Source organism: Poromitra crassiceps (genome assembly GCF_964638095.1).
Source record: "Poromitra crassiceps genome assembly, chromosome: 8".
Lineage (NCBI taxonomy): Eukaryota > Metazoa > Chordata > Actinopteri > Beryciformes > Melamphaidae > Poromitra > Poromitra crassiceps.
This window is the reverse complement of record NC_139629.1, coordinates 3,053,379-3,067,357: the sequence shown is the minus strand read 5'-3', so window position 1 is coordinate 3,067,357 and position 13,979 is coordinate 3,053,379. Positions and strand designations below refer to the sequence as shown.

The 13,979-nt window shown below is 43.1% G+C and overlaps 1 protein-coding gene across 1 annotated transcript in view; it reads right to left on the bottom strand.

The window, feature by feature from the left end:
• Positions 1–1,960: 1,960 nt before the first annotated feature.
• Positions 1,961–13,979, bottom strand: part of LOC310781796 (activin receptor type-1-like) — a 78,205-nt gene continuing 66,186 nt past the window's right edge. The window contains exons 7-12 of the mRNA XM_083642424.1: positions 10,626–10,725; positions 9,409–9,555; positions 7,862–8,137; positions 5,779–5,976; positions 4,915–5,045; positions 1,961–3,560 (exon numbers count right to left, since the gene is read on the bottom strand). Of these exons, the coding sequence (XP_083498550.1) occupies positions 3,426–3,560; positions 4,915–5,045; positions 5,779–5,976; positions 7,862–8,137; positions 9,409–9,555; positions 10,626–10,725 (987 nt within the window). The 3' untranslated portion in view covers positions 1,961–3,425. The remainder of the gene's footprint in view (positions 3,561–4,914; positions 5,046–5,778; positions 5,977–7,861; positions 8,138–9,408; positions 9,556–10,625; positions 10,726–13,979) is intronic.

The window sequence follows — 13,979 nt, the reverse complement described above, 5'->3', positions numbered from 1 at the left end:
ATATTCTGGCTTGCGTTTGTCAATCCTGTCCTGCTGCCTGGGTCTGTCTGGGTGTTGCGTGCTGCTCTGCGTGCCCCCCCCCCCCCCCCCCCCGCCCCGCCCCGCCCCGCCTCAACTGCACACTCCTCCTCCTGTCTGTGGTGGCTCTCTGCTGAGTTTGCTGTGCGCAACATCCAGCTTTTTTACAGCGTTCCGCGTGTGTTTGTCACCGGCAATGATGCTTCCAGTTGAGAATAATAACAACTCCACGGTGTGGATGTGCGGATGTGCTGTCGCAACCGACACGGAGCGGCTCAATTGTGGGAGCAGATTGGCTGCTGCAGGCACAGCTGCAGTAACGTGCTTCAGCATATCGATGCATACGGATGCGATGCGATTTCCGTTTCCATAACGACTTCTTCTTTGTTTTTTCCTTGCCTTTCTGTTATGTGGAGAGCACTGTCGCCACCTAAGGGTTCTGTAAAATAGGTTATAGACCTCCAATAGCTATAATATTTGTACAGGAGAGGCAGAAGGCTTTGATCGACGCCCCACCGTCAAAAAACGCAATTGACGAACATGTCCGTCCTTGGCACTCTACGTTACTATTTGAAATGACGAACATGTCCGTCCATGGCATTCAATGAGTTAAGAACAAAACCACGCAAGTCTAACGAGGTTAAAGCTTCAAGCATCCACGGGAAAAGTCATTATATTAAAAGATTGATATTGGGATTTATGAATCGATATCAGTTCCTTCAAATGAATATCGATTCAATATTGATATATAGATTTTTTTTACTAACCATAGTGACCATTTCAATGTGATGGCAGCATTTTTTCTTACGTGGCCGCCAGTGGGAACCAATCTCGAACTAAACCTAAAACTGTAAATAACGTAATTTACCCCTGGATTTACATGAATTTACACTTAGCATTATCATTATTTTCTGCTTAAAATAATTGTAATATAAATTTGTATACACCCAAACTTATCATGCTTAGGGCCCCCAGATGTGCAGGGCCGGCCCTGTGTGTACAGTATGGAAATGGATCAGTATGTGTCATATACTTGACTGAGTGACGTTTGTACAGTGTAAACACCAAACATGCCTTTCTGCTAGGGGGAATTTGGGCTTTAGTTAAGTGGTGGAGCATCTCGTAAGAGGTCCGATCTGAAACCGCAGACTGAACAAATGAATTGAAGTGCTGTTGAATTCAAAACTGCGTCATCACAAGGTATTGTTTGCCGTGAATAATTAGAGTCACTATTAGTCACAACTATAATAATGATTGTCTATTCATCCAAGCCCACTGAGGAGAATGTGTCAAAATGAGAGGTGAAAATAAGATATTATTCAAATGAACCCTTTGATGATTTGGAAAAAAGAAAAGAAAAAATAACCAAAAGTCCATTGGAGAGCGTACAGCAGGGTCTTATCAGGCTGTTCAAACACATCACCACACCTCTTGATATGATGCAAGCGTCACTGTTTGAGAGCTTGGCAAATCTTCAGAACAACAGAGTCTGTTTTTATGCTTCACCTTTCAAGGTGTCTAATTTGTGCTTTTTCCGTAAATTGCTGGTCTTGTGTTCGTCATCGGGCTTACTGACATTTTTTAGAGCAAACTTGTCTTCCACGAAAATGTCAAAACACTCAACAGCAAAATCACAATTATTTTCTTTCCATTTCCAAGGTGATTGGTGGTTAGCTGCCTTTCCCGCTCTCTCCAAAAGGTAAATATTGGTTTGAAGTGGCACGCACGCACGCGCACGCGCACACACACACACACACACACACACACACACACACAGACACAGAAGAGGCGTATGTGGCTGGCGAGCCTCGGGTGAGCCGCCGGTGCACTACACTACAGCATCAAGACAAATGAGACAGATAACATATTACACTTTTTCTATTTAATTAATAGAAATCACTAATTGATATAAAATATTAAAGAAATAAAAAAAGGCTGAAGTTTGACTTCAATGACTTGACAAAGCACGCATTACGACAACAATGCACGCGTTAAGACAGTATCGCTTTACAGGCTTACTTTCTGCCCCCGGACGAATAGAGGTCAGCATCATCTAGCAAATATTTGACTTGTTCTTTTAGCATTTGTCTCTGTAAAGCTGAAGAAACAAGAACATAGTACAGGTACATAATGCAATGTCAAATGCATGGTGGTGATATACAAAAGTTTTGCAACAGGGTCCGTTGAGTTGGACGACATCTCAGGAAAGGAGAAGCGCCTCTAACTGCAGCTGTACAACTAAATAATGTTACAGGACTGATGAAATCCCAAGGAACTTGTTCCGGCAGCCTTGTAAACAGCGGTGGATGAGAAGATGCAGTCAAAGTAACACATAACACTCAGGAGAGCCTTTGAACGTGGGCACCTCACACAGACTACCTGAAGTCATACACTGGACTCATTCAGGCTGCACCTTTATTGCAGGGGGCGACTGACGTTTCGACAGGTGTCTGTCATCCTCAGTGTCAAACAGAAGAATGAAAAAATGAAGTGTATTATACATCCTCCCACATAGTGATGTCATTAATAGCCATTTCGAAAAATAAGGGGGGGAATCATGGCATTCATCACACCTCATAAGACGACATGAATGCCACAAGTTTTCTTTTTTCTTATTTTTCAAATGGCTGTTAATGACATCACTATATGTGGGAGAATATCATTTATATACCGCCCCTTTTTCATTGTTCTGTTTGACTCTGAGGAGGAGAGACACCTGTTGAAACATCAGTCACCCTCTGCAATGAAGGTGCAGACTGAATGAGTGCTCCAGTGTATGACTTCAGGTAGTCTGTGTGAGGTGCCCAGGTTCAAAGCCCGTCTCTGTACAGTATACTGCCCTCTAGTGTTGAGCACCAGGAGCCTCTTATTCTAAACTTGGCTGAAGCGCGTTGGACTTCACTGTTGTTGGGACTCTGTTTCCATGCTCTGATCGAAGTATAGAGACTAAATTGGCAGGTTGAATTCATTTCCCAACAAACGCATTCACCACAATGCAAATGCAGAATGTGACGACTACCAGTGGAATGAAATTGATAAGAGTTAAATTGCAAAATCTCAGCCATTTTTCAAACTAGATAAAAATGTGTCACAAAATCTGCAGTTCTAAACAAAAGCAAGCCTCGTTAAAATGCCCAGGTAACAGTTTCTTCCTTGAAGAACATTGCCAGCAGCTCAGCTCCTATGTCTTAAGATGAATAGATAGTATCTTAATATCCAAGACCTTTGGCAGTCTTAGAAATGCCCTGTAAGCCATCTTTGGATGCCAAAATTTGTCCCGCCAAGTGTTTTAAAATAAATACAATGTGCCACTATAAGGGCACTGAGCGCATCCAGTCTCTGTCTTCTCAGATCTTTCTAGATGGTCCACCCTCTTAGTATGTCTGCCCCACCTCCACAGGCAAGGCTCAAATGTCTGTTTTGATTTTGTCCAGAGAGTTGTCGATCTTTGTCAGAGTCTTTTTGATGCGTAATGCCGTTAATCTGGCCGATGGGTTCTGGTACCAGCACTCCTTCATAAGTTTAGCCATGGACGTTAAAGTCTGGAAATGAATGAGAGGGGAGGGAGCGCTATTAGAAGTGTGTCAACAGCAGAATACATGATCATAAAGATCTATATTTCTGAATACCAGAAGCATTGTTGTTTTCTCTTCACTTCACACATTTACCACTAAAGAGTTGTTTTTAAAGCCCCAATATGTCACTTTTTTTGGTACCTTAATATAAAAGCTTTTCAATCATTTTGATGGTGTAGTGACTAAGTTCTAATAGGGAGAATGGTGTCTCTGTCATTCCCACTCCGCACCCCGAAAGACTGTTTACCTGTACCAGGTAACAGGTCGGAGTAGTAAAGTTGAATAAATAAAACAGCTCGCACACTGCATGGGCTCCAGTGAAAAGATTTATTGCACCGTTGGTGGTAACGTGCAATACATCCTTTCACTGAAGCCCATGCAGTGTGCGAGCTGTTTTATTTATTCACTGTTCCAGCCTCTCTCCAGCTCTGCACCTGCAGGATTCGACCTGGATGTGCGTGTTTTTAACTTTTCTCTGAGTAGTAAAGTTACCCGGATGTAATGCCATTTCCTGCTGCAGCTCCTTCATATTAAAAGCTTTCCTCTGACAAACTAACAGGATGCTTTTATTGTGAAGAACGTATAGCAAGTAGGGATGCACGATATATCGGCAATCATATCGGTATCGGCCGATGTTAGTCATTTTCTAACATATCGGTATCGGTCCGATGTTGCAATGTTAATATCGGTTATCGGTATCAGCCAAATTCTTCACATTGAGATGAAATAATGCAGTAAATCTATGATTTATGGGCTTTTACAAATGTTTTTGAAATAAAGAAATGCATTACTTTTTCAAATTCAGTGTTTACATGTGTTTTTCAGTATCTACAAAATTTTATTATCATAGAAATGTGTTTTTATACAGATCATATTGACATCGGTAAATATCGGTTATCGGCCATAACAGCAATGTTAATATCGGATATCGGCATCGGCCGAAATTTTCATATCGGTGCATCCCTAATAGCAAGTGAAATGTGTTTATCGCTAGCTAGCTAGCTTGATTAGCAACTTGTTTCAATAAACAAGTTGACACAACATTTGGGGATATTTGGAGCAATTTTTCTCTCTCCAGTGAATCAGTTATGAACACTGCAAAAAAGGTTATCAAAGTACATCATATAAGCAGAAAGAGTCAAATAAGGCTGATATCTGAACGTACAAACAGCGTCCTGTATTTACCACTTGTGGCAGCAGAGGCCACTGTTGCTACTGCTCAGCAGATTCCTACATGTTGGGGCTTTAAAGCAGCTTTAGGGATACAAGAATGCACAGTTGAAGTAGAGAAATGTGTTTATGCCAGTTAAAGACGACTCACTGGGTCTGAGAACCATCTGTTTGGGATGTTGGGCCTCTGCTGGTCCACACACACAACCTTCTTCATATCCTCAAAACTGGGATCACTAGGGACCACGTCATGGAAAGGTGGCTTGTAGTCTTCCACGATGCCTAAGTGTAGAGCAGAGGAGGCAAGCATCAGCCATCAAAATCACAACCCTCTGAGCACAGTATAAAATATCGTTTATGAAAAATGACAAGCACTCACTGATGCAACTGTGGAGCAAAATGGGGGGAAACGCATGTAAGGTTTATGTGTGCGGCATAAACCAACATCGAACGTATTGTTGAAAGCCCAGTTCCTATTATAATTGTCGATAAAACAAAAAGAATTTCAAAACATTGGCTAGGTCTAATAACAATGTGTCTATGTTCACAGGGCTTTCTCTAAAAATGTGATATCCAAAATGAATTCATCTTATCTTTTAAATACAAAAACAAAATACTAGTAATGACGCTGCCCAAGTCTGTATAATCGCTGAAGCCAATATCCATATGCATATATATACATAGTATATACACATATGTGTATATATATACACATATATATATACACATATATATATGTGTATATATATACACATATATATATGTGTATATACAGTATATACACATATATATATATGTGTATATATATACTGTATACATATGTGTATGTGTATATACTGTATATACACATATATATATGTGTATATATATACACATATATATATATATGTGTATATACTGTATATACTGTATACATATGCAAGCCCGGCCGACAGACACCCCAAACTGATGGGATCAAATAAGGCATCCAGTATTTGGAAGAGAGGAACATCACGTGGAGTGAAGCTGCACTGACCATTGCTGACGGTCCTCCTGGCGATCTCCCACAGCACCAGGCCCAGCGCCCAGATGTCCACTCTCTTGTAGGACTCGAAGCAGTCCATCTGGATGGAGTCGTCCAGCACCTCTGGGGCCATGTAGCGCTTTGTGCCTACTTTAGGGTTGTTCCCCACGTCCAGCTCGTTGGTGTCTTGGAAGTGCATGACAGCCAGACCTGGCATGAAAACACAGGGACACTCGTTGTTACGATACATCCACCCGCACAACAGCCTGTTCTCCCTGTTGCCCTCAGGTAGAAGATACGGGGCCCGAAAGCACGCACAAACCGCTTGCGGGACAGTTTCTTTCCGCAGGCTATGAGACTCCTCAATAAATAAACCCTCAATAAACCTGGATTATTGACATTTGCACACCTCTTTGCACATCAGGGGCCGGTTGCACCAACTGGTCTTACACTGGTCTTAAGCTAAGTTGGTCGTAACTTTACGACCTAACAGCTACGCCGGTTGCCCCAAGACGGCTTAAGCCTTATTTTCACTACGACCAGGCGTAACTCCTACGCCTGGTCAGGAGGAGGCGTAGAGCCTGCCTGTAACAGAGATCTCCGCGGAGACCTTTTTGACCGTCATCGTCGTAACACCGCCAGTTCGCCGTCTTTGAAAGCACGACGTTAGATTATAACTAACTAGTTGTGTGGCTTAGCCTTCCAAAATGTTGCCATTAGTTTTTTAGAATGTAATACATAGAATTGGGAACGTTACATTCAATTTCATTCAGACTGTCTTTCTGGCTCAATCGCCGCCATCTTTCCCCCGGAGCGAGGGAGGGTGGGAGGAGGGAGGGTGTTTTACAGTAGTGGCTGAGAGAGCGTAGTGGCACAGTGCGCTCCAAGCAGGTCGCGAGGCACATTTTTTGCAACATCATCCAATCAGGGTGCATTCCCTGGCAATTCACATGGACGCGCATTGCTACGACCAGCATAGTTAAGACCAGACGTAAGCCGTGTTGGTGCAACAGGCGTAAGTCCATGGTCTTAACTAAGACCGACGTAGGAGTTACGACCAGGCATAGTTAAGACCAGTTGGTGCAACCGGCCCCAGGACACGTTTATATCTATTCCATCTTATTCTTTTTTAATACCTTATTATTCTATTTACATACAGTACACTGTTTACATTGTTTGCCCTAGTTAACTACTGCTGTGATTTTGCACCTATTTTACCTGCTGCACCTTGTCTGTAACGTAGCCTGCAGCATAAGAATTTCACACGTGGGTACTTGAGTGACATCAAAATCTTGAATCTTGAATTTAACACGGAATGTTAAATTACACATTGAGCTTTCATCAACTTCTGAGGTGAGGGAAACTGAGCAAGCCTACAAACACCTTATTTATTTAAATGCAGACATGTGGCTTGTACACAGGATGTACTTCACACAGCTCTCTTGGGAGAAAAACAGCTCTCGAGTTGTTTTTCAGGACAGCATAGTACGTCAGCCCAGAGCAGGAATGAGACACATTAGCGCTGCTACCTGAATTAGCTTGTATTTTAGCTTGAGCACGTCATGGGCCACTGCTGTATTAGATACATTTATATCTGAGTGCTTCCCTAATGTGTTTTTTCTCAGGGGCTGCATGGCACCTGTCGCAGAATCTGTCCTTCCTGTAATTGAAAAATAACTGTGGCTAAATGGCGTGATGAGAGACCAGGCTCGAGCAGGAGAGCAGATGTATCTCAGGTACATCTTGTCCAAATCCTGATGGCGGAAAATGATGCAGAACCTTTTCAACAAATGGAAGGTAGGTAAATGGACTGTATTTATAGAGCCATTTTTAGTCCACCAACTACTCAAAGCAACTACTCAAAGCTCTTGACCAGGACACTTCGACATGCTGTCGGGGAGGAGCCTCCCTCGAGCAGGGAACCTTCCGGTTCCCAGGCGACAGCACTACCTCCTGAGCTACTGCCACCCATATTCATATATTATATTAATGAGTTATTAGTTAATTAGTTATAATAACTATTCCTAAGAGTTAGAAAATGTCCTCTAATACAAGTGCCATCAGCAGCATCAAAGGAATCCATCAGTATTCTCACCCAGGTCAGCGATGCAGCACTGTCCATTCTTGTTAACCAGTATATTTTTGCTCTTAAGGTCCCGGTGGGCAATTGCTGGTTTGCCCTGAGTGCCGAAGATCTCCACGTGGAGGTGCGCCAAGCCACTCGCAATGGAGAGCGCCATCCGGAGGCAGCTGGAAGCATCTAGGGTGCTGAGCTGAAGGTAGTCATACAGGGAGCCCATCTCATGGAAGTGAGTGATCAGCCACAGCTGAGTGCTGGAGTTCCTGGAGGTCATGTCTGAAGCTATGAAGCCTGGGTTGAGAGAAAAATATATCAATGTAATAAATTTTACTTAAAGTTGACATCAACACATGGCACTATGGTCAAATCAAACTACCGGCTAAGACAAAGAAGAACACGTGATATGAGATGTGTCTGGTTGACAGTCCTCTAAAGTCTAAACAGTAACGTTAAGACACTAAAATTACTTTTTTTTTGTGAAGAAAAAAAAGAAAAAAGGGGCACACTGTCTGCCTAATGTCCTGCCACAACCAGCTAAACATAGCCATGCTATGCTAAAGCAGTCATTAATTAAGATAATGAATGCATTCATTTTTATATTTCTACATCGACATTCTTCTCTTCACATAACACATACGCAGTAGTAATATGAACTCCATATATCAAATGATCGCATTAAGAAGTTTGGCAGTTTTAAGAACATATTTTTTCCTTATTAATTTATCAAGGTGCTGCAAAATCAGATCAGATCAGCTACCCTATAGAGGGAACATGTGGTGCAAGTATGAGGTTTCTACCATGTATTGTTCTTGAGCTATTAAACATATGTCCCGTAATGAAGGAAACTAATTAATGCATGAATTTGCAAATATTTCTTTTAACATACTTTTCACATAATACATGGGTGCTATTAAAATCAACTCTTTATCGTAAAGCTTTAAGGTGCACCAAGATGCTCCAAAATCTAATCAGATCGTCGACTCCGGTGTTTTTCCCAAACTTTTTTCTGGGGACCCACTTTTTAAAAATGACAAGCCAATAAATCATGAGACGAGTAAATTTGTGCATAAATTAACGTTCCCGGCCATTTTTACTGCCATTTCCGCATCACCCTATTATCTTGAATAGGTAAACCAACCATTTCAAAGAGAAACATTGTCACAACTTTGTTTTAGGCATGTGCTATTGAAAACATATACACGTTAAATACTTTAGGAATTAGACCAAATAAATGCTATTAAGCAGTTAACACATACAGTAACAGACTCGTTTTTCCCGCTCATCAATAAAACAATATACACTAAAGACTATGGAAGAAATTCTGCAAATTTATTTGACGCCCAAATTCTACTCTATAGGGGGGAACTTTGGTCCAAGTATGAACTGTTTATCATGTGTTCTTGAGTTACTGTGTTCACAAGGATTTGTTCAGACAGACACAATGACAACATGTTGTCCTGTATACAATGTACCATATCCATAGTGTCCTGCAGTACCATATCCATAGTGTCCTGCAGTACCAGATTTCCATTGCAGAGTTTGATGTGAAATATGCTACATACCCAGGATGTTCTCGTGTCTCAGCAGCACTGTGTTGTAGATCTCAGTCTCTCGGAACCAGGATTTCTCATCTCTGGAGGAGAAGATCTTCACAGCAACACTCTCTCCCTGCCACTGACCCCTCCACACCTCACCATAACGGCCCTTACCTGTCAGGTAGACACACAGCAGGAATGACTACACACAGCCAGCAGGTACTAGTATAACACACACGTAGTGACTACACACAGCCAGCAGGTACTAGTATAACACACACGTAGTGACTACACACAGCCAGCAGGTACTAGTATAACACGCACGTAGGTTAGTATCCATAGGTACACACAGCCAGCAGATACTAGTATAACACACACGTAGGTTAGTATCCATAGGTCAGATTTCACACTGCAAGAATGTGTTATTCAACACAAATGAGAATGTGTTTGGATTTCCTTTGACAGTTTGGAAGTAACAACATTCAATGCGAGTGGTACAAAAAAGTGTTGACCGTAAACTAACATTTCTTCAATCTTTTCTTACTCAACTGGATGAACCTTTCACACTGATAACTACAACCCAATGACATTACAGCAAAATATTTGTTCATTGGATGTTTTCACTGACACTTAAAGGAACACTCTGCCCATTTTCAACCAGCTTTGTATCATTAGAACATCAGTAGTATATCAGAAAACTGTAAACTGTTTTGAAGTCTGTCATTTAATTTGACAGTTATTGAGTGTTAAAGTGTGGACCAGTGACATCACTGGTCCACACTAACTCAAATTAATAACTCATTAACTCAAATCAACTCTCAATAACTGTCAAACTAGATGAATGATGAATAGTTTGACAGTTATTGAGAGTTGATTTGAGTTAATGAGTTCTTAATTTGAGTTAGTGTGGACCAGTGATGTCACTGGTCCACACTTTAACACTCAATAACTGTCAAATTAAATGACAGACTTCAAAACACTTTACAGTTTTCTGATATACTACTGATGTTCTAATGATACAAAGCTGGTTGAAAATGGGCGGAGTGTTCCTTTAAGATACTGGTCTAGACCTCATAAAATCAGATTTGTGCAATTTTGCCTCTGGGGACTTGCTTGCCGGGACAGTTCTGGCTGTTTTTCAGAATGCCCCCACAGCGCTGGCCTGTTTTGCAACCCAAATAGTTCCAAATGGACCAAGCCCTTCTACTGTACAAGTGAAAACGCACTCTTCACTGGACACTTACCCACACACTCATTGAGCGTGATCTGTCGAGCAACAGTTCTCTGAACAAGGAATGGCAGTCCAGACCCACTTCCTGAAGTGCAGGAGTGGTCTAGCAGGTCCTAGGGAAGAGACAAAAAGCAGAGTGAGAGTCAAAGAGCACGTCGCACTGTCTCTCTGTGTAGGTTTAAAAGGCATCTTCCAAAAGGAATCCTGTGCTTCAGCCTAGACATGAGGGGGTTTCAACTGATTGTGATGAAGGGACCACCATTCTGACTAAGAAGCAATCTGAGGACCACTGGTGTGAGGAAAGGGGCTGAAATGACATGGAAACTACATTATTGAACACATGGACAGGGACCACCTGCAATGCCTTCAGGGACGGACCACCAGTTGAAAGCCCCTGGCTGCTATAGATGATGAAACTAGGCGCATCTGGGACTCAGACGGAGGCTAATGCAAACAGGCCGGCTTTGATGTGGCACCCACAACGGATGCAGGGGGGGTAAGCAGTGCGAGGTGTTCAGAATGCCAGGGTGTGTGTGTGTGTGTGTGTGTGTGTGTGTGTGTGTGTGTGTGTGTGTGTGTGTGTGTGTGTGTGTGTGTGTGCTGCTGGAGGAGGAGCAGAGTGCCCCCTGCTGAGTAAACAGCAGCAGTGCCAGCCGCTGCTTGGTGATGGCTGCGGGGGCTGGAGACTTGATCTAATCCAAGTGCCACACTCCAAACAGGCGCAATGCTGCTAAGCATTTTATTTGTATCTCCTCTATTGGACAGTGCAGCATCCCATGGCTAACACAAGGGGGCAGTGCACAGCAACCCCTGTCAGCCAGTCTGCTGCTGCTGACAAAAACAAATGACCAACTGGGAGGGGAAGATGAGGATTTAAAGCAGCAGAGAAGAAGAATGATGCCTCAGATAAACATAAGGCATATTATAATACTGCCTGAGAGACACTTTGGAAAGACAACACAAGAGGATTGCAAGACAGAGGCCACACAATGACTGACAAGTTATTCTACAGAGAGTTTATAAATCCTCCTGTTTGGTACTGATGAAGTGTTGTGAAAAATTCATATCACGATTGTGGTGACCAAAATCATCACGTTCAAAAAGCACTGATACACTCGCTGAAATAATTTCAAGAAGTTTTACACTGAAGACTCGTCTCAGACCCAGAAAGTGCTGATACACTCACAAAATCACTTGACCAAAGTGTTATAGTAAAGACTCAGACCCATCCGGGAGACTGTTGCTAACTTTGGTTGATCATGGACAGTATTTACCGTGTTCTCCAAAGCGCGGTAATCAAACACGGTTTTAAAGAGAATTAAAATGTGAAACTAATACTAATTGCAAGGAATTTGATCATGGTTCATCATTCGTTTCATCTCTATTTGGTCGAGGATTTTTTTGTTTTTGAGGGGTACATCCGGGCCAGGCCGTGAAGCAGCAGAATGCTTCTGGACCACCAGGCTACAGATGCTTCTGGAGCACCAGGCTACAGATGCTTCTGGACCACCAGGCTACAGATGCTTCTGGACCACCAGGCTACAGATGCTTCTGGAGCCCAGGCTACAGATGCTTCTGGACCACCAGGCTACAGATGCTTCTGGAGCCCAGGCTACAGATGCTTCTGGACCACCAGGCTACAGATGCTTCTGGACCACCAGGCTACAGATGTTTCTGGACCACCAGGCTACAGATGTTTCTGGACCACCAGGCTACAGATGCTTCTGGACCACCAGGCTACAGATGTTTCTGGACCACCAGGCTACAGATGCTTCTGGACCACCAGGCTACAGATGCTTCTGGAGCCCAGGCTACAGATGCTTCTGGACCACCAGGCTACAGATGCTTCTGGACCACCAGGCTACAGATGCTTCTGGACCACCAGGCTACAGATGTTTCTGGACCACCAGACCAGGCTACAGATGCTTCTGGAGCCCAGGCTACAGATGCTTCTGGACCACCAGGCTACAGATGCTTCTGGACCACCAGGCTACAGATGCTTCTGGACCACCAGGCTACAGATGCTTCTGGACCACCAGGCTACAGATGCTTCTGGACCACCAGGCTACAGATGCACGTTTCAGTCCAATCTGCTTTTTGCAGCCACACCACTGTTTCTAATAAGCTCTCTCATGGTGCTGCCAAGCACTTTCTAACTACGCTCAAACTAACATTCTGTGGCTCACTGTTTGGGCTTTCCACTGCCAAGTGCTCTGATGGGCTTAGAGAAATGGCTTGACACACGGATTCAATATCAACACACACACACATACACACACACACACACGCACGCACACACGCAGACATGCACGCACGCGCACACACACACACACACACACACACAGACACACACGCACATACACACACACACAGTTGGACATGTTATGGTTCAGTTTCATAATAATTACAGATGAATGGGGTTGTCTGGGTTGTGGGATGTTTGCGAGGGTTTAGAGACAGGCAGACATATTGGTGACATACATTATGAGCTTGACACATTCTCTCTTAGCACAAGTCAATATTCTTTGGAGCTTCGCTCGAGGATAACAAACACACAGAGGTTTGCATGCTCTACTACGCCTATGGTTTTAAACAGTTGGAAACTTTGTTAAAAAGAAAAGTAGCCTATATACATTTTGTAAACACTCAAATCTATAGGCTGAGTTTAACGGGATCACAGAATAGACTGTAAACGGTTTTGTATGCCATTTGTGCTGAAGTTGATTACATAGCGCGTGAGCCAATGAATGTTCTTGGTTGTCATTCAGACTAAACGCTAACCACAGGACTCCACCTAAACTCTGGAGTCTGGATCCGTTTAGTGGGCCTCAAAACATCAGGACTCCACCTAAACTCTGGAGTCTGGATCCGTTTAGTGGGCCTCAAAACATCAGGACTCCACCTAAACCCTGGAGTCTGGATCCGTTTAGTGGGCCTCAAAACATCAACCACTTGGCACAAACTTGCTATTCATGGTTGGGTGAAGAAGGGATAAACAGCACAGGACCTTTCCCAACTCAATTTAACAATGGCCGATTCAACATAATGTGCCGTGCGTCAACACACATCACACACTATATGCTGATACAGGGAAACACACTATATGTTTCATATCATGTGTTTCCCTGTATCAGTTATGCTTTTTTCAATTTGAATACAATTTGCCAAACATGCACCAGATGAAGGTCTCTTCCACAACGTTTCATAAGCTCTTTTCAGACATGCACTGAACTCCTGAAGATATCCACACGTTCTGCGGATGGGGTGTATGTATGAAGACAATTGTCAAGCGGCCGCGCAACCGGATCTTAACCACGCACGCCCCCTAGTGCTATGTGCGTGTCACTGGCAGAGCAGCGCATGTTTG